Here is a 24,648-nt window from a genome sequence, read left to right as displayed (position 1 = left end):
TGGGGAATATTAATGATTTCACCTATATTGAGTTTATAATTTATTGTCTATTGCTCTTCATTGTTGAAAGAACAGTTTGATTACAAGACTCTCCTCATTGTTTGCTAACCACATATTTATATTTCAGATGTGTTGTTTAACTCAGTTGAAGGAAACAACTATGTGGTTGATTACATGGAGAATCAAAATGGAACTCGTCTTATAATAAAATGCAAGGTAGGAATCCTCTCCATTCCATCCATTTGTGCTTCCTTTTAATGGAAACTCTCTCTCTCTCTCTCTCTCTCTCTCTCTCTCTCTCTCTCTCTCTCTCTCTCTCTCTCTCTCTCTCTCTCTCTCTCTCTCTCTCTCTCTCTCTCTCTCTCTCTCTCTCACTTTTGCCTGCCTGTGTAATAAAACACATTTATTCATTCATTCCTTTAACTCATTCATTGTTCATTTCCTTTGTTTCTTCTTAATCTACTTTATATCTCTCCTTCTCATGCTAATGTTTAGGTTGCCGTAGTGATTCTTATGTCCTACACACTATTGCCTGCACTGTTTTGTGGTTGAGCCAACTTATGGGCAAAACCTTAAAGTCAGTCTGAAGATATGATCTTTAAACAGTGTGTCTCAATATTCCTGTGTTGTAGGTAAAGGATATGGATAGTGCAAGGAAAATAGGGTGCCTCCTCTGCATGATTCCCTATATTAACTTACTGGTGTAGGTAGTATATTAATTAGGTATGATAACCAGATCACCAAACCCTTCATAGGTTCATTTTAGAAGATATACTGCAGTAAACCCCACATAAATCAGATTTTAACAAGCAGGATATCAGATGAGTTGGATACTTTCATGATATATATATATATATATATATATATATATATATATATATATATATATATATATATATATATATATATATATATATATGGCACCCCACAATTTTTCAGAGAAGAGTTTAGATTTTGAGCTTTTACCACTTTATTCGATGACCATAACATGTTACCACCATCTTGGTCCACATGTGTGTCACTAATTTTTTTTCCCTCATTGTTACTGTTTTTTTTTTTTATATATATATATATATATATATATATATATGTAGGAAAGAGGGCCAGCAAGGGCAAAAAAGGAAAAGATTAAAGAAAAATGCCCACTTGAGTGCTGGCTCTCTAAAAAGTGGAAAAGCATCCACCAAAATTAGGGAGCAAATGCCTCAATACCTCCCTCTTATAAAAGAAGACAAGTCGTAGGAAGTCGGAAACACAGATACAGGGAGGGAGTTCCAGAGTTTACCAGTGAAAGGGATGAATGATTGAGAGTACTGGTTAACTCTTGCATTAGGGAGTTGGACAGAACAGAGATGAGAGGAAGAAGAAAGCCTTGTGCAGCGAGGCCGCAGAAGGAATGGGAAGCATGCAGGTAGCAAGATCAGTAGAACAGTTAGCATGAAAATAGCGATAAAAGATAGAAAGAGATGGAACATTTCGGCGGTGAGAAAAAGGCTGAAGACAGTTAGTCAGAGGAGGGGAGCTGATGAGACGAAAAGCTATTGATTCCATCTTATCTAGTAAAACTGTGACTGGAACCCCCCAAACATGCGAAGAGTACTCCATACACGGGCGGATAAGGCTCTTACAGAGTAAGCAGTTGGAAGGGCGAGAAAAGCTGGCGAAGATGCCTCAGAAAGACATAACTTCATAGAAGCTGTTTTAGCAAGAGATGAGATGTGAAGTTTCCAGTTAAGATTATGAGTAAAGGACAGACCAAGGATATTCATTGTGGAAGAGGGAGACAGTTGGGTGTCATTGAAGAAGAGGGGATAGTTGTCTGGAAGGTTGTGTCGAGTTGATAGATGGAGGAGTTGAGTTTTTGAGGCATTGAAAACTACTAGATTTTCTCTGTCCCAATCGGAAATCTTAGAAAGATCAGAAGTCAGGCATTCTGTGGTGTCCCTGCATGATCTGTTAACTTGCTGAAGGGTTTGTCGTCTCTGAAAGGACGTGGAAAGATGTAAAGTGGTATCATCAGCATAGGAGTGGATAGGGCAAGAAGTTTGGTTAAGGTCATTAATGAATAATAGAAAGAGAGTGGGTGACAGGACATAACCCTGAGGAACTCCACTATTAATAGATAGATTTAGGTGATGCAAAGATGAATAAAAAGAAGTATATACAGTGAAAACTCAATACTCGAATGTCTTAATAGTCAAACTTTTCAATACTCGAACAGAAAAGTTCAATTTAATACTTGAAAAATACCTGATAGTTGAACATCCACGCACATGGTTGTAGACAAAGGCCTCTTTCTTCCTGCCACCGTCATTTTCCCATTCTGATACTGGTAATACAGAAACAAAATACAGTAAGTCCTCGTTATACGGTACATATGCGTTCCTGAAAACCTTACCGCATATAGAATTTACTGTATACTGAACCCATTATAACATGTAATAATAGGGAATGCGTTCCAGCACGTCAAAAGTCACCCCTACAGAAATGAAAATAAATGAAAATGATCATTAAGAAAAATAATAAAAAAAAGTAAAGTACTGTGCAAAAGAAATACACAGAAAATGTTTTTATTTACCTTTCACTCGCTATGTATTCTATCAGATGATGTCCTCTTCAAGGCTAAGGAACAGAAGGATTTCAGCTCTTACTCATCTTCATCTCAGTGGGCAGACAAGGATAAGACGTCTTCGTCTGCACTGTCGGAAGCACAGATGTAGAAGGGTCAGCTGTAGCAGGGTCGGCACGTTTCAATGGTTTGAAAAAAGAGGATATTGAGGAAGGGCCAGCTGTAGCAGGGGTCGGCAGGTGTGACAGGGACGGCATGTCTGACTGGCTTGAAGAACGAGTAGATGGAGGACTGTTTAGTTTTTCTTGTCATCATCATCAACTTCATCGAAGCCAGCCCTATGGCCCAGATTTACTATGTCATTTCTGATCGCACTGATGTCGTCTTCAGCGAAGCCTGGGAAGTCATGGTAGACGTCTTCACTTCGTCCCAAGATGACTTGATGTTATCTAAGGTGTGCTTGATGTTATACAACTTCCTCCATTCTCTGATAGTGGGCTTGCCAGGCCCATCTTTGCCCTTTATCAGTTGCTGTATGGTTCGCCACTGGTAGTAGGCTTTAAATGTTTGCCATAATTATTATGAATATATTTGTGCTTACAGTAGATCCTTTAATATTCCATTTATTCATCTAATTAGTAATGCATGTAACTAATATGTAATGCAGTTAGAAAAAAGGGAGGAGGGAAGAGATAATAGGCTCCAAGGGTGGTCAAGTTAAAGTCAATACTGCGAGTGGCGGGGAGGTGTTGCGTGGATGACATCATCACCCCTGCTCCCCCGCGCTGGGCCCCCTTGGATGACATGAGCGGATACCTTATCTGTGAATTTTTCTTTCTGTATATCGAATCAGGGTAGTAATTTCCAAATACCGTAACTGTGAATTTACCGGATAAAGAACTACCGTATAACGAGGACTTACTGTACCAGTATATGGCATACCGGTGTGCATCCCTAGTCCTGCCACAGTTGTGAGAAAAACAACATTCTTTTGCATTGTCGATAAGTAATCTTGTGAGAATACAAGTGTCAGTGAGCCACAACCTTCCACTAGTGGGTTCACAGGAATTACACTAAGAAAAAAAGTTACCAGACATCTTCAAGGATGATAGATTCATTTTCCAGTGACCTCCCTCCTCCTCCTCTTCTGTCCTCTTCTACATTATCCATCACCAGCCTTCACTTATGGTATGTACTGTTGAAAATTTAAAAGAAAAATTACATTGAAATTTTTATAAACTTCAGGTTTTGCTAAGATTAGAACAAAATACCTAATTTATAGGTATAGATAGTTAAACATAAGTGTGGAGCTGCTCAAAGTGGGGGGTGAGGCCATGATCTGTGGGTTGCATGTTGTCTTGACTGCTGTATGGCATTCTGGTTCCATTCCCCTGGACTGGAAAAAGGGCTTAGTCATCCCTATCTGGAAGGGAAAGAGGATTGGCAGGACTGCAACAACTACCGTGGTGTAACACTACTGAGCATACCAGACAAGGTGCTTGCCCATTCCTACTGATGCATATCTGCAGTCACCTGCTGAAATGCCAGAGACCTGAACAGTCTGGGTTCATGCCCAGTAAGTCAAAACTGACTATCGTAGCGCTTCGCATACTGGTGGAGCACTGATGTGAGTTTTAACAAGGGATGCTTGCAGCCTATGTTGATCTCAAGAAGGTGTTTGATTCAGTGCATCGAGAAACACTCTGGGATCTTCTGCATGTCCATGGGATTCCTGCAAGGATTATTGGTCTATTAACTGGCCTTTACTCTGGGTCTGTGAGTTTGGAGGGGGCATTTCCAGCTTCTTCCTTGTGAATACAGGAGTGAGGCAAGGATGCATGCATGCTCCATCACTTTTCAACACTTGCATGGACTGGGTACTAGGCAGATGCTCCACAAAGTCATTGTGGAGCATCTGTCGGCAATACTGAGATTACAGATATTGTTTTTGCTGATGATGGTGGGTCGAGCCAGGAAGTTGTACACTGGATTGGCGTTATGGACTTGCTTAACATGAGTATTTGGTGTTGTCAGTACCTGTGTAGATGGACAAAGATTCAGAACTTCAAGTCGTTGATAATCCCTGTCTTACTCTATGGTTGTGAAACATGGACACTGAACACTGATCTGAAGAGGTGAATTGATGTCTTTGGTACTAGATGCCTTCGCAGGATCATGAGGTACCGCTGGTATGACTTTTGTATCAAATCAACGATTGCTCTCTGAGACTGATTTTAGGCCAATTGCCAGCATAGTCCGTCAGCACCAACTGCGACTATATGGGCATGTGGCACATTAACTGGAAGCCAATCCTGCATATCGGGTTGTCTCTGAAAGAGATAACCCAGCATGGAGGAGGCGAAGGGGACGTCCACAAAACTCATGGCTGTGGCAAGTCGATGCCCCCTGCTGCAAGTTACTTTGAATGGGAAGGCAGTCTGCATAGAGACTCGTGAGGTGTGATTGCCTGGAGTGGCACCATAGGGTAGGTAAGGAACGTGCCCTTAGTGTATGCCCCCATGATTGATTGATTGATTGATTGATTGATAGATAGTCATATTAATTAAGTTCAAGGGTTGAGTCTCCACTGTACCCTTGACCGTCACTAACTCAGACTAATCAGGGGAAAGGTTGGTTTGAGAAATACAAATGTCCGACTTATATGAATTCCACCCCCATGGAAAAAAAAAAGAAAAGAAAAAATGGGTTGGCAGTTCAACTTGGACTGGGCAGTGCAGGATTTATTTTGGGTTTATTGTCTCTCCTAATCCTTCAGACCCTAAATTACCACATGGTGTATTTTGTTTTTTGATAATTAAATACATTTCCCATCAGGAAGCCATTTTTAGATGTCTTGTGTGGTTCTGTCATAGCATGACACATGCCCTAAAAAATTATGTATCACTTAATGCTTGTATCTACCCAAAAAAATTTATATGAATATTTTTCTCTCAATAAATTTCAACCTTTGGTATGTGTCTCTCTCACTCAGTGACTCAGTACATTGCCAGATGTCAAAAGGGGTCATGTGTCGTTTAGCGCTCTATTTTTTTTTTTTTAAATAATTACTTCCTTACAGGCATAAGTTTGATGAGAATTAGAATCATAAACCTCAAGAAAAGACAACAACAAGAAACAAATGTATAATTCTAGACAGTTGTGGCTGACAGCTTGACCTAGCCTACCCTCTGTCATGTGTGTTATCTCCCCCTCCTAGACTCTCTCCTCATCCCACGCCTCATTGCCACACTTCTCCACCCTCTGTCTATATCATAAGACTGCTATGATCTTTTCAAACATTGTTTTTTTCTCACTTATCTTTATCATCACAACTATACATCATGAACTTTTATTATAACACTATTACAAAAGATTATGTTTAGACAGAGCTTGACAAGATGAGTAATAATTACTTCACAGTATCATTATCTCACTTCAACACACTAATAATGACTCTTTATTCAGCTTAATTGTAAAATGGCAGATTGCCGTGATGTTGCTGATGGCTCCTTCCGAACCTTCATCACAAAAAGTTTAAGAGAATTGACCACAATGAATTGACAATTATTTTATGTTTCGTTTTCCTCTACATGGTTGGACATGTGTCTGTCGACCTCTTCCATAAAACAAGCCCTAATTGGTTTGTGACTGTGACCTGCTACCCTGTCCTCACCTGCTCTCTCCCTCTAAAGACACAAGGGGAAGAGTTACGAGGGAGGAAGGAAAGGAGGAAACGTAGGCAGTTGGGATTAGTACCTCTCTCTCTCTCTCTCTCTCTCTCTCTCTCTCTCTCTCTCTCTCTCTCTCTCTCTCTCTCTCTCTCTCTCTCTCTCTCTCTCTCTCTCTCTCTCTCTCTCTCTCTCTCTCTCTCTCTCTCTACCTATTTGTGTATTACAGGGCCCGAGCTAAGCTCTCTGTGTCCTGCCTCCTTGTCCATTCCTGTCATATCTCTCTTTCATATGATTGACACACACCACGTCAATGACATCACTGCTCAGTTTATTCCACTTATCAATGCTACGATGGGGGAAACTGTATTTTCTCACGTCATTTAGACAGATGTCTTTTATTAGCTTTTTTCCATGTCCTCGGAGCTGATTACTTGTGGTCACCTTTATCAACTCTCTGTCCAGTATGTCAATCTTGTTCACCAATTTATACATAGTTATCATGTCTCCTCTTGTTCTTCTCTCTTCTAATGTGGTCAGCCCCAGCTTCCTCAGTCTTTCCTCATAGTCTAACTCCCTGAGTCCTGGTACCATCCTTGTTGCCAGCCTCTGTACCCTTTCTACCTTCTTCACATTTTTCTTCATATGCGGTGACCAGACACAAGCTGCATATTCTAACTGGGGTCTTATTAAGGTACATAATATCTTCATCATTCCTTCATCTAGGTAGTGGAACGCAAGGCCAATATTTTGAAGCATGTTATATGTTTTCCAAAATATCTTGTTAATGTGTTTCTCTGGTGACAAAGTGTTTTGCAGGGTTACTCCTAAGTCTTTCTCCTCATTGGTCTCTTTAATTTTCTCATCACCCAGCCTGTAATCCCAGTTTGGTCTGTATCTTCTTCCCATTTTCATAACATGGGTCTTGTCTATATTAAATTCCATCTGCCACTCCTTACTCCACTCATATATTTTATGAAGATCTTCCTGTAACTTGTTACAATCTTCCACATTCCTTACTCTCCTCATAATTTTAGTATTGTTCGCAAACATGTTCATGTAACTGTCAATTCTTACTGGCATATCATTAACATAAATCAAAAACATGATGGGACCAAGCACTGATCCTTGTGGAACTCCACTGGTTACCTTCTTCCACTCGGACTTCCTTCCTCTCACCACTGTTCTCATTTCTCTTCCCATTAAGTAATTTTCTAACTGGGGTCTTATTAAGGTACATAATATCTTCATCATTCCTTCATCTAGGTAGTGGAACGCAAGGCCAATATTTTGAAGCATGTTATATGTTTTACAAAATATCTTGTTAATGTGTTTCTCTGGTGACAAAGTGTTTTGCAGGGTTACTCCTAAGTCTTTCTCCTCATTGGTCTCTTTAATTTTCTCATCACCCAGCCTGTAATCCCAGTTTGGTCTGTATCTTCTTCCCATTTTCATAACATGGGTCTTGTCTATATTAAATTCCATCTGCCACTCCTTACTCCACTCATATATTTTATCAAGATCTTCCTGTAACTTGTTACAATCTTCCACATTCTTACTCTCCTCATAATTTTAGTATTGTCGCAAACATGTTCATGTAACTGTCAATTCTTACTGGCATATCATTAACATAAATCAAAAACATGATGGGACCAAGCACTGATCCTTGTGGAACTCCACTGGTTACCTTCTTCCACTCGGACTTCCTTCCTCTCACCACTGTTCTCATTTCTCTTCCCATTAAGTAATTTTCCATCCATTTTGCTAGTTTATCATTTACTCCTCCAATCTTCTTTAGTTTCCACATCAGTCTATTGTGTGGTACTTTATCAAAGGCCTTTCTCAAGTCCAGGTAGATAGCATCCACCCATCCCTCTCTATGTTGTAGTATGTCAGTCACTCTTGAATAAAAACATAATAAATTGGATACACACGATCTTCCTTTTCTGAAACCAAAATGTCTTTCACTCAGAATGTTTTCACTTTCTAGATACTCACTCCACTTAGCTTTAATTACTTCTTCACATACCTTGCACAATATACTAGTCAACGATACTGGTCTATAATTTAGCGGTTCCATTCTACTACCATTCATATATATAGGCACAATGTCAGCTCTTTTCCACTCTTTCGAGACTAATCCTGTTCGTATGGAGGTTTCCACAATATCAAATACGGGGTTCAACAATTGATCCTTACATTCATTTAGCAACCTCCCTGATATGCCATCAGGCCCCATTGATTTATTAATATCCAGATTGCTTATAATTTTCCTTGGTAACCATGATGTCCTGCATTTGCTTTATTTCCGTAGGTCTTCCTCCCATAAAATGCTCCTCCTTTGTAAACACTTTGGAAAAGTTGTCGTTCAAAATTTCAGCTATATCTCCAGCATCCTCATATACTTCTTCCCCGGTTTTTACCTTTACTATTGCCTCCTTATATTTAGTTTTCCATTTATGAATTTGTAAACATTTTGGGTCACTATCACAGTTTTCCACCACCCTCTGTTCATATTCCTTCTGTGCTGTTCTCCTTACTTCAACATATCTATTCCTTGCTGTTTTGTAACTTCTCTTGATAATACATCACTGTTTTTCTTAAGTTTCTTCCATGCCTTTTCTTTGTTCTTTTTGCTTCTTCACAATTTCTATTAAACCACTGTTTATTATTTAAAGTCCTCTTTCTGTAATATGGCACAAACTTTTCACAGCAGAGTTATACAAATCCATAAATTTATCATATTTCAATTGCATATCCCTTTCCTGGTATACCACGGACCAGTCAATTTCATTAAAGAACTCCCTTATATGGTTATAATTTGCCCTAATATAATTTAATTTTCCTCCCTGTTCCACAATCTTATTCGTGCTTAATTCCGTATCCAGCTCAAAGCTTAGGACATCATGATCGCTTCTCCCAAGGGACATTTATGTTCAATTTCCTCTTTTAGAGAGATGCCCCTGGTAAATACCAAATCCAACCTTGCTGCAACATCTTGTCCCCTGCACCTTGTTGGTGATCTCACCCACTGTGCCATCAAGTTATTTGTTGCTACCTTTAACAATTCCTCTGCCCACTCACCACCGTTCACCACTTCGTAGTCTTCCCACACTATTTCTTTACAATTAAAGTCTCCGACTATCATCACTCTATCCTTTCTGATGAGTTCTTGCTTCATTCTGTCTACAGTATTTCTCATCATCACTTGGTACTGTTCATATTCCCAAGCATTGGTTCTGGGTAGTATGTATACTGTTATAATATTAATGTCCCTCTTGCCATCTGTTATAAGCATACTTATCACTTCCTCATTTCTCTTACTATAGTTCACCTCCTTCACTATCAGATCTTCCTTAGTAAGAACCATTATACCACCACCTCCTTTATTTTTTCTATCATTTCTCCATACTTTGTAGTGTTTTACAACAAACCAGTCTAGCTTTATTTTGGGCCTTAGCTTTGTTTCCACTATACACATTATGTCCGGTTTGTTATTTCTTAGGTAATCCATACATTTTAGCCTCTTAGACGGAAATCCATCTATATTCATGTAAGTCACTTGTATTCCATTCCTAGTCTCTTTCTTCCATGTAATGTCTATTCCGCCTGTTTTATCCACCACTTCTTTAGCCTCCCATTTCTCATCCTCCAAAAAAACTTGGTCTTTTCCTCCTCTGTTCTTTCGTCATTCCTCTCTTTCACTTCAGTTACAAGCTCTTTCATTTTCATTCGCTCATCCTGTGACATATTTCTTCTTATGTAAATTGTTTTGGTTTCCTCAGAGTCCTTAAGTTTCCAAGCCCTCCTCAACAAGGCCTCAGCTGCCACCTGAGACTTTAATTTCAATTTTAATGGTCTATTCTTGCCTTCCTCAAAAGCTCCCAATCTCACACTTTCTTCTACCTCAGCATATAGGTCCTCTTCCTCCACAGAGATCTTATTCAGTAAAGACTTAATCCTGTCATTTTCCTTATTCCTCCTATCCTGCCAGTTTCTGTTAGTTTCCTCCTCAATCCTGTTATGATCACACATTTTTCTTTTCAGCAATATCTCTCACCACATACTCATTTTCCTTTAGTGCCTTTACCATTTCACTCTGCGTAATTACTTTATTTTCCTCTTCCTGCTTTTTCACTATCTCCCTAAAGGACCTTTGTACCTCCTGATGTTCATGGTTCACTTCTTTCATCCTGGCATCAATTAGATTAAGGCATTCCTCCTTCCTCAAGTCCCCTTCGGATATTTTCATCTCCATTTCTAGGAGTTTAGCCTTCATCTCTTCACATTGTTTCCTTAGTTGTTGGTTTTCCTTCTCCATCTCTATATTTTCCTTCAAAAGCTCTTTATTCCCTATCGTTAACAAATAGATCTCTTTTTTGAACGAATCATTCTCGGCTATAACTCTATCAAGTTTTTATTCTATGGACAAAATGTTTAGGAATTTACTTTCCAGTGCCTGGATTCTTGCATCCATATCTAATTTCTCCAGTCCTCTTGGATTAGTTACAAAACCTTCAAAATCCTTGGGTTGCCTAGGGGTAGCCGCCATGTTTGCTATCGTCAGCTAATTACGGCCAAAACAATCACCGCCCACACTCTCCTCTCAGGGACCACTTTCCATATCCCTCACTTTCAACACTATGCGACAGTAGGACATCAACAGGAAACTAACTCAGAGGTACCCGGGCCCTGTAACACCATAGGTATTTTCACTTCTTCCGTCCGCGGAGAGAGTCCTCTCTCAGCGATGGCGACGGTGTGTTTGTGTCTGTGTGTGTGTATTTACCTAGTTGTATTTACCTAGTTGTAGTTTTACAGGGCCTGGGCTTTATGTGTGTGTGTCTCCATATCTACACTTATCCAATTTTTCTTGGATAAGTGTAGATATATATTTACCTATTTGTATTTACCTATTTGTGTATTACAGGGCCCGAGCTAAGCTCTCTGTGTCCTGTCTCCTTGTCCATTCCTGTCATATCTCTCTTTCATCTGATTGACACACACCGCATCAACGACATGACTGCTCAGTTTATTCCACTTATCAATGCTACGATGCGGAAACTGTATTTTCTCACGTCATTTAGACAGATGTCCTTTATTAGCTTTTTTCCATGTCCTCGGAGATAATTACTTGTGGTCACCTTTATCAACTCTATCCAGTATGTCAATCTTGTTCACCAATTTATACATAGTTATCATGTCTCCTCTTGTTCTTCTCTCTTCTAATGTGGTCAGCCCCAGCTTCCTCAGTCTTTCCTCATAGTCTAACTCCCTGAGTCCTGGTACCATCCTTGTTGCCAGCCTTTGTACCCTTTCTACCTTCTTCACATTTTTCTTCATATGCGGTGACCAGACACATGCTGCATATTCTAGCTGGGGTCTTATTAAGGTACATAATATCTTCTTCATCATTCCTTCATCTAGGTAGTGGAATGCAAGGCCAATATTTTGAAGCATGTTGTATGTTTTCCAAAAAATCTTGTTAATGTGTTTCTCCGGTGACAAAGTGTTTTGCAGTTACTCCTAAGTCTTTCTCCTCATTGGTCTCTTTAATTTTCTCATCACCCAGTCTGTAATCCCAGTTTGGTCTGTATCTACTTCTTCCCATTTTCATAACATGGGTCTTGTCTATATTAAATTCCATCTGCCACTCTTTACTCCACTCATATATTTTATCAAGATCTTCCTGTAACTTGTTACAATCTTCCACATTCTTTACTCTCCTCATAATTTTAGTATCATCTGCAAACATGTTCATATAACTGTCAATTCCTACTGGCATATCATTAACATAAATCAAAAACATGATGGGACCCAGCACTGACCCTTGTGGAACTCCACTGGTTACCTTCTTCCACTCGGACTTCTTTCCTCTCACCACTGTTCTCATTTCTCTTCCCATTAAGTAATTTTCCATCCATTTTGCTAGTTTATCATTTACTCCTCCAGTCATCTTTAGTTTCCACATCAGTCTATTGTGTGGTACTTTATCAAAGGCCTTTCTCAAGTCCAGGTAGATAGCATCCACCCATCCCTCTCTATGTTGCAGTATGTCAGTCACTCTTGAATAAAAACATAATAAATTGGATACACACGATCTTCCTTTTCTGAAACCAAACTGCCTTTCACTCAGAATGTTTTCACTTTCTAGATACTCACTCCACTTAGCTTTAATTACTTCTTCACATACCTTGCACAATATACTAGTCAACGATACTGGTCTATAATTTAGCGGTTCCATTCTACTACCATTCTTATATATAGGCACAATGTCAGCTCTTTTCCACTCTTTCGGGACTAATCCTGTTCGTATGGAGGTTTCCACAATATCAAATATGGGGTTCAACAATTGATCCTTACATTCTTTTAGCAACCTCCCAGATATGCCATCAGGCCCCATTGATTTATTAATATCCAGATTGCTTATAATTTTCCTTACGTCTTCCTTAGTAACCATGATGTCCTGCATTTGCTTTATTTCCGTAGGCCTTCCTCCCATAAAATGCTCCTCCTTTGTAAACACTTTGCAAAAGTTGTCATTCAAAATTTCAGCTATCTCTCCAGCATCTTCATATACTTCTTCTCCATTTTTTACCTTTTCTATTGCCTCCCTTATATTTAGTTTTCCATTTATGAATTTGTAAAACATTTTGGGTCACTATCACAGTTTTCCACCACCCTCTGTTCATATTCCTTCTGTGTTGTTCTCCTTACTTCAACATATCTATTCCTTGCTGTTTTGTAGCCTTCCCTTGATAATACATCACTGTTTTTCTTAAGTTTCTTCCATGCCTTTTCTTTGTTCTTTTTGCTTCTTCACAATTTCTATTAAACCACTGTTTATTATTTAAAGTCCCCTTCTGTAATATGGCACAAACTTTTCACAGCAGAGTTATACAAATCCATAAATTTATCGTATTTCAATTGCATATCTCTTTCCTGGTATACCACGGACCAGTCAATTTCATTAAAGAACTCCCTTATATGGTTATAATTTGCCCTAGTATAATTTAATTTTTCCTCCTCGTTCCACAATCTTATTCGTGCTTAATTCTGTATCCAGCTCAAAGCTTAGGACATCATGATTGCTTTTCCCAAGGGACTTTCATGTTCAATTTCCTCTTTTAGAGAGATTCCCCTGGTAAATACCAAATCCAACCTTGCTGCAACATCTTGTCCCCTGCACCTTGTTGGTGATCTCACCCACTGTGCCATCAAGTTATTTGTTGCTACCTTTAACAATTCTTCTGCCCACTCACCACCATTCACCACTTCGTAGTCTTCCCACACTATTTCTTTGCAATTAAAGTCTCCAACTATCATCACTCTATCCTTTCTGTTGAGTTCTTGCTTCATTCTGTCTAGAGTATTTCTCATCACCATTTGGTACTGTTCATATTCCCAAGCACTGGTTCTGGGTGGTATGTATACTGTTATAATATTAATGTCCCTCTTGCCATCTGTTATAAGCATACTTATCACTTCCTCATTTCTCTTACTATAGTTCACCTCCTTCACTATCAGATCTTCCTTAGTAAGAACCATTATACCACCACCACCTTTATTTTTCTATCATTTCTCCATACTTTGTAGTGTTTTACAACAAACCAGTCTAGCTTTATTTTGGGCCTTAGCTTTGTTTCCACTACACACATTATGTCCGGTTCATTATTTCTTAGGTAATCCATACATTCTAGCCTCTTAGACAGAAATCCATCTATGTTCGTGTAAGTCACTTTTATTCCATTCCTAGTCTCGTTCTTCCATGTAATGCCTATTCCGTCTGTTTTATCCACCACTTCTTTAGCCTCCCATTTCTCATCCTCCAAAAAAACTTGATCTTTTCCTCCTCTGTTCTTTCGTCATTCCTCTCCTTCACTTCAGATACTAGCTCCTTCATCTTCATTCTCTCATCTTGTGACATATTTCTTCTTATGTAAATTGTTTTGGTTTCCTCAGAGTCCTTAAGTTTCCAAGCCCTCCTCAACAAGGCCTCCGCTGCCACCTGAGACTTTAATTTCAATTTTAATGGTCTATTCTTGCCTTCCTCAAAAGCTCCCAATCTCACACTTTCTTCTACCTCAGCATATAGGTCCTCTTCTTCCACAGAGATCTTGTTCAGTAAAGACTTAATCTTGTCATTTTCCTTATCCCTCCTGTCCTGCCAGTTCCTGTTAGTTTCCTCCCGCAATCCTATTATGATCACACATTTTTTCTTTTCAGCGATATCTCTCACCACATACTCATTTTCCTTAAGTGCCTTTACCATTTCCCCTCTGCGTAATCCCTTTATTTTCCTCTTCCTGCTTTTTTTTACTATCTCCCTAAACGACCTTTGTACCTCCAGATGTTCATGATTCACTTCTTTCATCCTGGTGTCAATTAGATTAAGACATTCCTCTTTCTTGAAGTCCCCTTCGGATATTTTTATCTCCGTTTCCATGAGTTTAGCCTTCATTTCTTTGCATTGTTTCCTTAGTTGTTGGTTTTCCTTCTCCATCTCTACTTTTTCCTTCAACAGCTCTTTATTCGCTAGCGTTAACAAGTAGATCTCTTTTTTTGAATGAATTATTCTTGACTAGAACTCTATCCAGTTTTTCTTCTATTGACAAAATGCTTAGGAACTTACTCTCCAGCACCTGGATTCTTGCATCCATGTCAAGTTTCTGCAGTCCTTTTGGCGTAGTAATAAAACCTTCGAAGTCTCTAGTTTGCCTGGACGTCATTTTTGTTGTTGTCAGCTGATTACGGCCAGAACGATGACCGTCCACACTCCCCTCTCAGGGATCACTCTCCATATCACTCACTTTCAACACTAAGAGACAGTAGGACATTTACGGACACAAAACTTAGAGTTACCCGGGCCTTGTAATACCATAGGTATTTTCTTTCTTTCTGTACGCAGCCAGAGACGAGCCGTCCTCTCTCAATGACGGTGACGGTGTGTGGATATGTGTGTGTGAGTGTGTGTGTGTGTGTGTGTGTGTGTGTGTGTGTGTGTGTGTGTGTGTGTGTGTGTGTGTGTGTGTGTGTGTGTGTGTGTGTGTGTGTGTGTGTGTGTGTGTGTGTGTATTTACCTAGTTGTATTTACCTAGTCATATTGTACAGGTTTTGAGCAGGGCTCATAGTGTCCTGTCCCCATATCTCCACTTATCTAATATTTCTTTAAAGCTATGCACATTATATACTGCAACAACTTCATCATCATTTAAAGGATTCCGCTTTTACATTGTTCTATATGGAAAATGTTTTTTTCCTATGTCCTTTACACACTGCATTTTCTTAATCTTCTTTGCATGTCCTCATGTCCTTCCAGCTTTTTCTGTCACCATCACCAGGTCTTGCTTGTCTATCTTTTCAATGCCATTAACTATTTTATACAATGTTATTAGGTTTCCTCTTTCTCTTCCATCTTATAAGGTTGGCAGTCACATTTCCTTCAGCCTTTCTTCAAATGTTTGGTCCTTTTTTTCTGACACCATCTTTGTAGATATCCTTTCGATCCGTCCAAATCTTATATGCATTTTCAAGGTTGGTGTCCACATCATTGCTGCATATTCCAACTTTGGATGTATCATACTTGTTAAATTTTTTTTCATTATATCTTTATCCATGTACTGAAATGCCACCCCTAATATTAGTCAGCGTTTTATATGATGTTCTGATGTTTTCAGGGCTCAGAGTTTCTTGTACAACCACTCTCAGATCTTTTCTATGTCCAGTTATACAGTGTCCACCCATCCATCACTGCTCTAGAGTCCTTCTACTACTCTTGAGTAGAAACTTAGTAAATTTGACACACATGATATTCCTGTCCTGAACCCAAATTTTCTGTTCGATATAACTTGTTTTTCTTCCAGATATTTAACCCATTTTTCTTTGATAACAATTTCACATATCTTTTCCATAGCACTTGTGACACCAGTCTGTAATTTGATGGCTCAGTTGATTTTCTTCCCTTGAATCTTGGGATTATATTAGCTCTCTTTCATTCCAGTGGAACTCTCCCTTCCTTGAATGAGCTGGTAACCATTTCTTAAATTAATTCTAACTATTGATCTGTACATGCCTTGAATGTTCAGTCTGAGCACTGAAAGACACCATCTGGTCCTGTGGCTTTTCTGATATCCAATTTCTTATTTGTTCATTATGATTTTTGCAAATCTGTACAATGCATTGTTGTATTTGGTTCTTCTTCAGTGAAAACAGTCTTAAAGGTCTCATTCATTATATCACTCATTTCCTCTGTTGTTTAGTGTGTTTTCCCTCCTTTAACTGTTTTTTCTATTGTTTTCTTGTTCTTCATCTTACCATTGATATTTGTAGAAAATCTTGGGTTCACCTTTGCTTTTTTTCACCACCTCCTTCTCAAAGTTTCTTTCTTCCTCTCTTCTTACTTTAATATATTCATTTCTAGCATCCTTATACTGCTGTCTGTTGTTTTCATTTTTCTCTTCTTAGTTTCTTATAATCTTTATTTTTTTTTCTCTTAGCTTCTATAGATCTGTCATTGTACCAGGCTCGTATACTCTTCGTTACTGTATTAGTTGGTGCATATTTCCTCATCTTCTCATACACTTCTATAGGAATAATTCATATTTTCTGTGTACTGTCTTGCTGTTCATAATGTTTCTCCATTCTATGCCACCAAAAAATTGTCTTAACTTTTCAAAATTTGCTCTTGCTTAATTTAATCTCTCCTATTTGTAGTCCTCCCTGTATCTTAGCACCTCCCATTCCTACATTTCTAATTCTAATGTTACTTGGTCATTTCTTCCCATTGGACCTTGATATTGAATGATAGGAAGGGGGCTCTGGCTTCTTTGTGTATACAAGGTCAAGTAATGATGGTCCTTCTTCACTTCTGTCCCATGTTGATTCTTCTGTCCACTGAACCTGTGTATTCACCATAGGTAGCTGTAACATCTCCTTGCTTCACAATCCAGCATTACCCATTACAATCACTATTTGATTTACGACGTACGTGAGATACGACCACCCGTACAACCATGTCCAGCAGATCAGCAGATGCCTAGTATGAGTTTGCTGTATTGTATGTTTGGTAGCGCAGCACACGTAAGATAGTTAAGGTGGTGCCCAGCATCGCATACGACAGTTACGACAGCACAGCATCTCACAGACTCACACTCACAGCATCCTACCACTTCATTTATTGACTAGATACCGTCGCGGATATAGTAGTACCATCCTGAATTAAAGGTCAGAGTGGGGTCAGGTACCTGACTACACATGTTTACAGAGTTGCCATGCTTCCGCCAGAGGTTGCTATGACTCCTCCAACTCCTCCTTATTTTTCCTCCTCCCCCATCTGTCTCTCACTGTCTCCCTCCCTCCCTTCCTCTCTCTCTCTCTCTCTCTCTCTCTCTCTCTCTCTCTCTCTCTCTCTCTCTCTCTCTCTCTCTCTCTCTCTCTCTCTTTTTTTTTATTTACAAATTGATATTACAAAGGTATATATAGTAAATAGCCAAAAGTTCACGGTGAGTTGCTGAGAACTATCTTTGACATAATATTAGTACATGAGAAATGCATTGCAATACAAAATAGAAAAATAGTTATATAAACTAAATAGTAAAAATTGCACACAATAATACAAGATGCCATTTGTTACATAGACTTTCTGGGATATACACACCCCTTTCACTTTTCACTAATTATCTTTTTCCTTGAAAGATTCACATTTACTTGGTTAAAAATTTTCTTGCCGAAAGTCACATATTCACTTTTGAAGGCCAACATTTTCATTTCAAAAGATACACTTTCATTTAAAACAATACGCTATTACACTTTTAGCCATTTATTAGCCTCACACTTAAATTTTTGAAGAGTAGGAACCTTGTGTATATCTGTATCACTCACTAAGTTGTTCCAAAGCCTAGTGTATCTTGGCACACAAAAGAACGGAGGAAGGTCTCCGTCCTGGCAAATGGAACAGTGAGGTGATTCTCCGTGCAAGCCTCCCTCGTGCTGTGGGGGGTGAGGCGCGGCCCACGGCTGTCGGAGAGCAAAGAGGTGTGGGGGCGCCCTCCTTGTGGATCTTGTAGGTGGCACACAGACCCGCCACATCTCTCCTGTGCTGTAGAGGTTGTAGGAGGGGAGCTTGCTCGTCTGGGAGAACCTTAGTAGAGATGAGCCGCCGGGCACGGTCTTGGACCTTGTCAAGGAGGCCAAGGTAGGAAGGGGGACAAGACGACCAAGTCAGAGGAGCATACTCCATGACGGATCGGACTTGGGCGGCGTAGAGATTGGTCACCCCTCGAGCGTCAATGAGATGTGAAACTCGTCTGACGCAACTTAACTGCCAGCGGCGTTGGCAGCTGTCTTTTTGACGTGGCTGGTGAAGGAAAGGCTGCTGTCTATTTCAACGCCAAGAATGGTGACAGCAGACAGCAGAGGCAACGCCAAACCATCCAGATGAATGGGAGGGATGGGGATGGCAGGGGGACTGCGTCGTCTGGTGACAAGCATGACTTGTGTTTTATCACGAGCCAGGTCGACTTGCCACCGTCGTCCCCATGAGGTGATGGTCTCCAGTGCTTGGTTGATGAGGGCGACAGTAGCTCGGTGGTCAGTACTGTCACAAGGGAATGTGAGTGTGCAGTCGTCGGCGTAGGCGTGGGCTTCAGGGATGAGCTGCAGTAGGTCGTTAAAAAACACATTCCATAACAGTGGACCAAGCACGCTGCCTTGTGGGACACTGGCACCAATTGGGTGGTCCTGCGATGATTGTCCATTTACCACCACACAGAGAGATCTGTCCCGCAGGTAATCTTGTAGAAGGTGAAGTAGGCTTCCACACACGCCCATGCTGCGTAGTTTGGTGGCGAGGCCAGAGTGCCACACTCTGTCAAACGCACCTGCTATGTCCAGGGCGATGACGAAGCTGTCCTTTCCTCTGTCTAATGTTTGGTGCAATGCGGTGGACAGGTTCAATAGGATATCATTAGTTGACCTGTTGGAGCGGAAGCCAAACTGTCTGTTGCTGAGGAGTCTATGTTCGTCAAGGTAGGTAGTGATTCTTTTGGCAATCATAGACTCCAAAGTCTTACCAAGGACAGGCAAGAGGGACACAGGTCTGTAATTTTTCGGTTCCGTCTTTGTCGCCTTTTTATGAATGGCCGCTACTCTAGCCACTTTCCAGAGTGAGGGCCACTTACCAGTGCTCAGGCAGAGCTGGAAGATGGCAGTGACAGGTGCAGCTAACTGAGAGGCACAGTGCTTCAAAACGTGTGGTGATAAACCATCTGGGCCCAAGGCTTTCCTTATGTCAGTAGCTTGTAACTGTCTCCTCACCTCCTCTGTGTTGATGATGACGTCCTCGATTGTCGCATTGGTGAGCCGCGGCACAGCAGGGGGAGGACGTCCAAAGTCAGGGACAGTCATTTTAAGGGAGAAGTGAGAGGCCAGCACCTCAGCCTTCTCACAGCTCTTTGTGGCGATGGAACCGTCGGCATTGTTGAGTGGAGGTATGTGATCCTCCAGTGAGAAGCCTTGCAGGTCTTTAAGGGCGGCCCACCAAGACTTGCTGCCAACTGCTCGGCCTGACAGTTTGCCTCTCAGCTCCTTCTGCCACCGCTGTTGAGCAAACTGTTGCACCCGGCTCATATTGTCACACGCCTCTTTGTGACGTTGTTTGTTGTGCTGGGTCGGGCATCGCTTGCACCGTTTCCAAGCCTTACTCTTCACATCAGCAGCTGTTCTACACTCGTACCCGAACCATGGCTGGTCGAGTGGTTTGACCGTGAAGGTGTGGTTGGGGACGTATAGCTCCTGAAGAGTGAGGATGGTATTTGTAAAGCTACTAACTTGGTCATCAACGTCACCTACCAGGATGGTACGCCAATGTGTGGTGCGTACCGCTTCTCGGAAGCCAGCCCAGTCAGCCTTTCCCCATAGCCAGTTGGTGCGCTTCATGGGGACATCTCGTAGTACCCCAACTTGTACAGTGGTGAGGACCGCCAGGTGATCAGAGGATCCCACAGTACCAAGAGGGCGGCAGGTGATGACGCATTCTGGTAGGTCACTGATAACAGGGTCCAGGGAAGAACTTAATATGTGAGTTGGGAAAGTGACATGATTGGTGAGACTGTACACTGTTAGTAGTTCCTCAAAAGACCTGGCAACTAGGTATTGGTTTAGATCACCCACAATGATGGAGTGATTGCAGGCGAACTGTTGCAATAACCTGTCCAGGTGGGTACATAGGAATCTTATGGGCTCATCACCCTGCCACTGAGGCCGGTAGCAGATACAAAGGAGAGTAAAGCCATAACGTCTTGTAAAGATCTTGAAAAACATTATTTCAAGGTGGATAGGGAATGTTACTTCTAAAGGCTGGACTGAGAGGTTCTTACGAAAACAGACTGCTATACCACCGAAGGTCCCACAATGCCTGTCACGTCTATACCACCTTGTGTACCCCTGAATGAGACCATAGTTGCTGGGGATGGTGTCATTCAGAAAGGTTTCCACTGTGGCCACTACATCAGGTGAGTGGGGAATCACGTGAGAGTGGATGAGGTTGCCGATGTTGGTCTGAAGGCCCCTGACGTTGGCAGAAATGATGGTGAGGTGGTCACGGTTACTGGCTTGCATGACTCCACCCGCCGGGATGGTTGTAGGGAGGCTGTGCTGGGGCAGAACACGTCTGAAGTGGCTGTTGGTGTGATGGCAATAGAAGTTGTGCAGCCAAGTTGCCCTGCTGAGGCAGAGCAGGGGCTGCTGGGTGGAGAGAGGTAGGAGCAAGGAGGCGACTGAGTGACTGAACAAGAATGGCGTTGTTTTGCGCCTGCTCCGTCGAGATCCTGTGGAAGAACTGTTGTTTTCTCTCCTCTGTCAGTCTAGTATGACAATCTTGGGTGGAGTGTCCTTGACGATGACAGTAGTCGCACTTCTTTTTCCTCAGGCAGCTGGACTCTGTGTGGCCCTTACGTTTACAGTAGTGGCAGAACTGTGAGGGTGTAGAACGTGTCAGATTGGCTGCACTAGAAAAAGGTTTGAGCACTTGTTTTTTCTTGTTATTTGGTTTGTTGACTTGATAGCCCTGCCTCTGAGCGATGTTTACAGAATTGCCTGATGTAGGCACCCTGGAAGACTTTGGTGGTCGTTGTTGGCCTATGTTACCTGTCACAGGCTGAGCCGAATGATTGTTATGTGACTGATTGGGACGTTGCAAGACAGGGATGGATGCAGCGCCAAGTGGGTCCTGTCCAGTTGTAGGTGCAGGTGCTGCAGTAGCAGACTGTTGCGTGCTTGACAGTGTCTGATCGTGAGTGTTGGCGTCAAGTTGAATCTGACTGGAAGCAACAGGACCAGACTGAGTGGGCGAGTCAGGGTCAGTCACTGTCGACTGGGTGGTCTGGGCAGGCCAGTCTAGGGCCAGGCGGGAAGGCACTGGTGGCACTCCTAAGGGGGCGAGGGGTGTCAGACGTCCACCAGTCTTGAGTCTTGGTTGGTGGTGACGTGATTGATCCACGCATTATCGATCCAGTCAGGGCGGGCAGACGAGGCTATAGTCCTGGTGTTGAGCGTCTCTAGACTGGAATGATTAGCAGCGATGTTGTCAATGAAGCTTAGGACACTAACGGCAGCGTCCCTAACACCACCGATATTCGAGGAAACTCTGCTGTAGAAACTGATAAGTTGATTTTTCTTGCTGAGTTCAAGTCGAAGATCATGGATGATTCTCACGAGCTCAAAAGGATTTAACTCGAGTAAATCGGCCGTGTCATCTTCTGGTAAAGAGTCAGTCTGAGTGTCTCTTTGACGAGACTGAGAGGAGATGGTGTTATTCTTATCTTCCTTGTAAGATACAGGAGCTGTGATGCCCAGGGTCTCACGAAGGGAAGATACTTTGCTGCAGTCAAAGTCAGTCTCCGAGCAGAGACAGGTGACATGGGCAGAGTTGCAGCAGCGTTGGGTGATACACCCACGCGAGGCTGTGTTTACAGTTGTTTTACTGCAGACAGAACAGTAACTTTGCGGCGTGTATCCTGATATTCCTGATGGTCTGGCAATAGTTTTGTGATTATCTGCCTCCACTGTCATGTTAGCTTCAGGTTATGGGAACACAATGGACCAAGTGGAGGTTAAGTGTAGTCAGGGTGGTGGCGAGAGAGAGAGATAGTTGAGCCACGCACAAGGCAAGGCAAGGTGAGGTAGCGCGGCCTGCTGGGTCGTCAGCTGTGACAGTCCTCCGTTGCTATGGTAACCACACTGGGGACCGAGGGAGCAAGGGAGTGGAGTGTTGGAACAGGGAGGCGGGGTGGCCCGGGTGGAGGGTTGATGTTCAGTGCGCATGCGCAGAAATGAGCCGCAGATTCGAAGGGGGGTTTTAGGGCTTGGGCTAGTTTTTTTCAAGTGAATTATAGACTAAGTCCATGCACTTATACCAAACTATAAACATCCCCGCATGCACGGCACACTCAACTACTTCTATGGTAAATCAGAGCTTCGAAGGGTTCCTGAGTCACGGGAAAGTCCTGAGGAAGCTTACAGGCCATACGACGCCTCTGTTTATAAACAGTCTCTCTCTCTCTCTCTCTCTCTCTCTCTCTCTCTCTCTCTCTCTCTCTCTCTCTCTCTCTCTCTCTCTCTCTCTCTCTCTCTCTCTCTCTCTCTCTCTCGCTTTCTGGAGGTTACTTTTCACGCTATAGTATGCAATCCTCGCCTCTGTCTCTCTCTCTCTCTCTCTCTCTGGAGGTTACTTTTCACGCTATAGTATGCAATCCGTATCGCCACTGTCCGGAATAGCATCTTCATAAGTAGATATAAATACATTTGTGTGTGTGTGTGTGTGTTTGTGTATATATATATATATATATATATATATATATATATATATATATATATATATATATATATATATATATATGTAAATGTTAGCATGTCCTTTGTTTTTCCCATACTCCCTTTCTGTCACGTCCTTCCCCTCAGTCCTCGCTCGTTGCCGCCTCAGGCGACACTCTACGCCTCCTGCCTCTCGTTTCGCTCGGTTTACACTTGTAGTGTATTGTGCTACCTTAAATACACTTTCATAATGGACTCAGCTGTCTCCATGCTACCCCTGTTTTACGACAACTACCATATATATATATATATATATATATATATATATATATATATATATATATATATATATATATACATACATACAGTCATACCTCGCCCAACACGACAGTTACGTTCCTGAGCTCATCGTGCACGGCGAGATTCGTGTTGGGCGAATAATAAGCCGTATGGGAAAATATGGGTTACGCTCCCAGATCCTCCCCAAAAAACTTTTTTTTTTTTTTTACCAAAAAGACTGAAAAAACCAAGAAATGAAGTACCAAACACACATTTTATTTAACTACAGTACTAGTACAGTAATACTCTGCTTAATGAACAGGATAGGGGGTGTCAAAGCTGTTCAAAGAGCGAAAATTCGTTAAGCGGACATAATTTTCCAATAGGAAATAATGGAAATAGGGGGGATGCATTCTGGGCTGGTCCCCAATATACCACATTGGTAAAAAAACAAAATATATATATATATATATATATATATATATATATATATATATATATATATATATATATATATACATATATATATATTTCTATTAGCTTTTTACAAGCCTTGCCCACAAGAAAGGATTGTTTTGTAATGCATAAAGTGAAATCTTACATGGAATACCAAAAATTAAAGCAGAGATGATGAGAACGGCCACAGACGGCGGAGACTCCGGCGACTTGGCCGCTTCTTCTTCTTGTGATCTTTTTAGCTTGGCGTGTTTTCTTTCACCACGATATTACATTTGTTTCCACTCCTCTATTGCCTGCTGTAATGGATATCATATCTTAGTATTCATATACGTTCATGCCATGTGGATAACCTGGATTCTGTGGCAGTGAGTGATAGTGAATTACTAATGAAATACTGTGGTATTTCATTAGTAATTCACTATCACTCACTGCCACGGAGTCCAGGTTATCCTCATGACATGAGCGTATATGAATACTAAGATATGATATCCATTATAGCAGGCAATAGAGGGGTGGAAACATAAACATCGTGATGAAAGTAACACGCAAGCTACAAGGGTCACAAGAAGAAGAAGCGGCTGAGTGGCCACGAGTCTCCTGCTTCGTGTGGCTAATCTCATCTATGCTTTTTTTTTTTGGTATTCCATTAAGATTTCACTTTATGCATTACAAAACAATCCTTTCTTGGGGGCAAGGCTTGTAAAAAGCTAATAGAAATGTTTTTTTGTGAACATATATGCATATATAAGACAGTAACACAGGACCAGCGGGAGATTCAAATGGGGACCAAATCGTGCAATCGCGAGTCAAAGTCATGCTCGGTGAAATATGGTATATTTTACCGATTCGTGTATACGTGAGATT

General features: G+C 41.3%; 1 protein-coding gene across 1 annotated transcript in view; it reads left to right on the top strand.

Moving 5' to 3' along the window:
- The window catches only part of LOC123517268, a 230,171-nt gene that overhangs the window by 71,717 nt on the left and 133,806 nt on the right, over nt 1-24,648 (top strand). Inside the window, exon 5 of the mRNA XM_045277241.1 lies at nt 128-216. Within this exon, the coding sequence (XP_045133176.1) occupies nt 128-216 (89 nt within the window). The remainder of the gene's footprint in view (nt 1-127; nt 217-24,648) is intronic.

Source organism: Portunus trituberculatus, chromosome 6, assembly GCF_017591435.1.
Source record: "Portunus trituberculatus isolate SZX2019 chromosome 6, ASM1759143v1, whole genome shotgun sequence".
In the NCBI taxonomy this organism is placed as follows: Eukaryota; Metazoa; Arthropoda; class Malacostraca; order Decapoda; family Portunidae; genus Portunus; species Portunus trituberculatus.
Note: the sequence above shows the minus strand (reverse complement) of the source record. Positions and strands in the feature narration are given on the sequence as shown.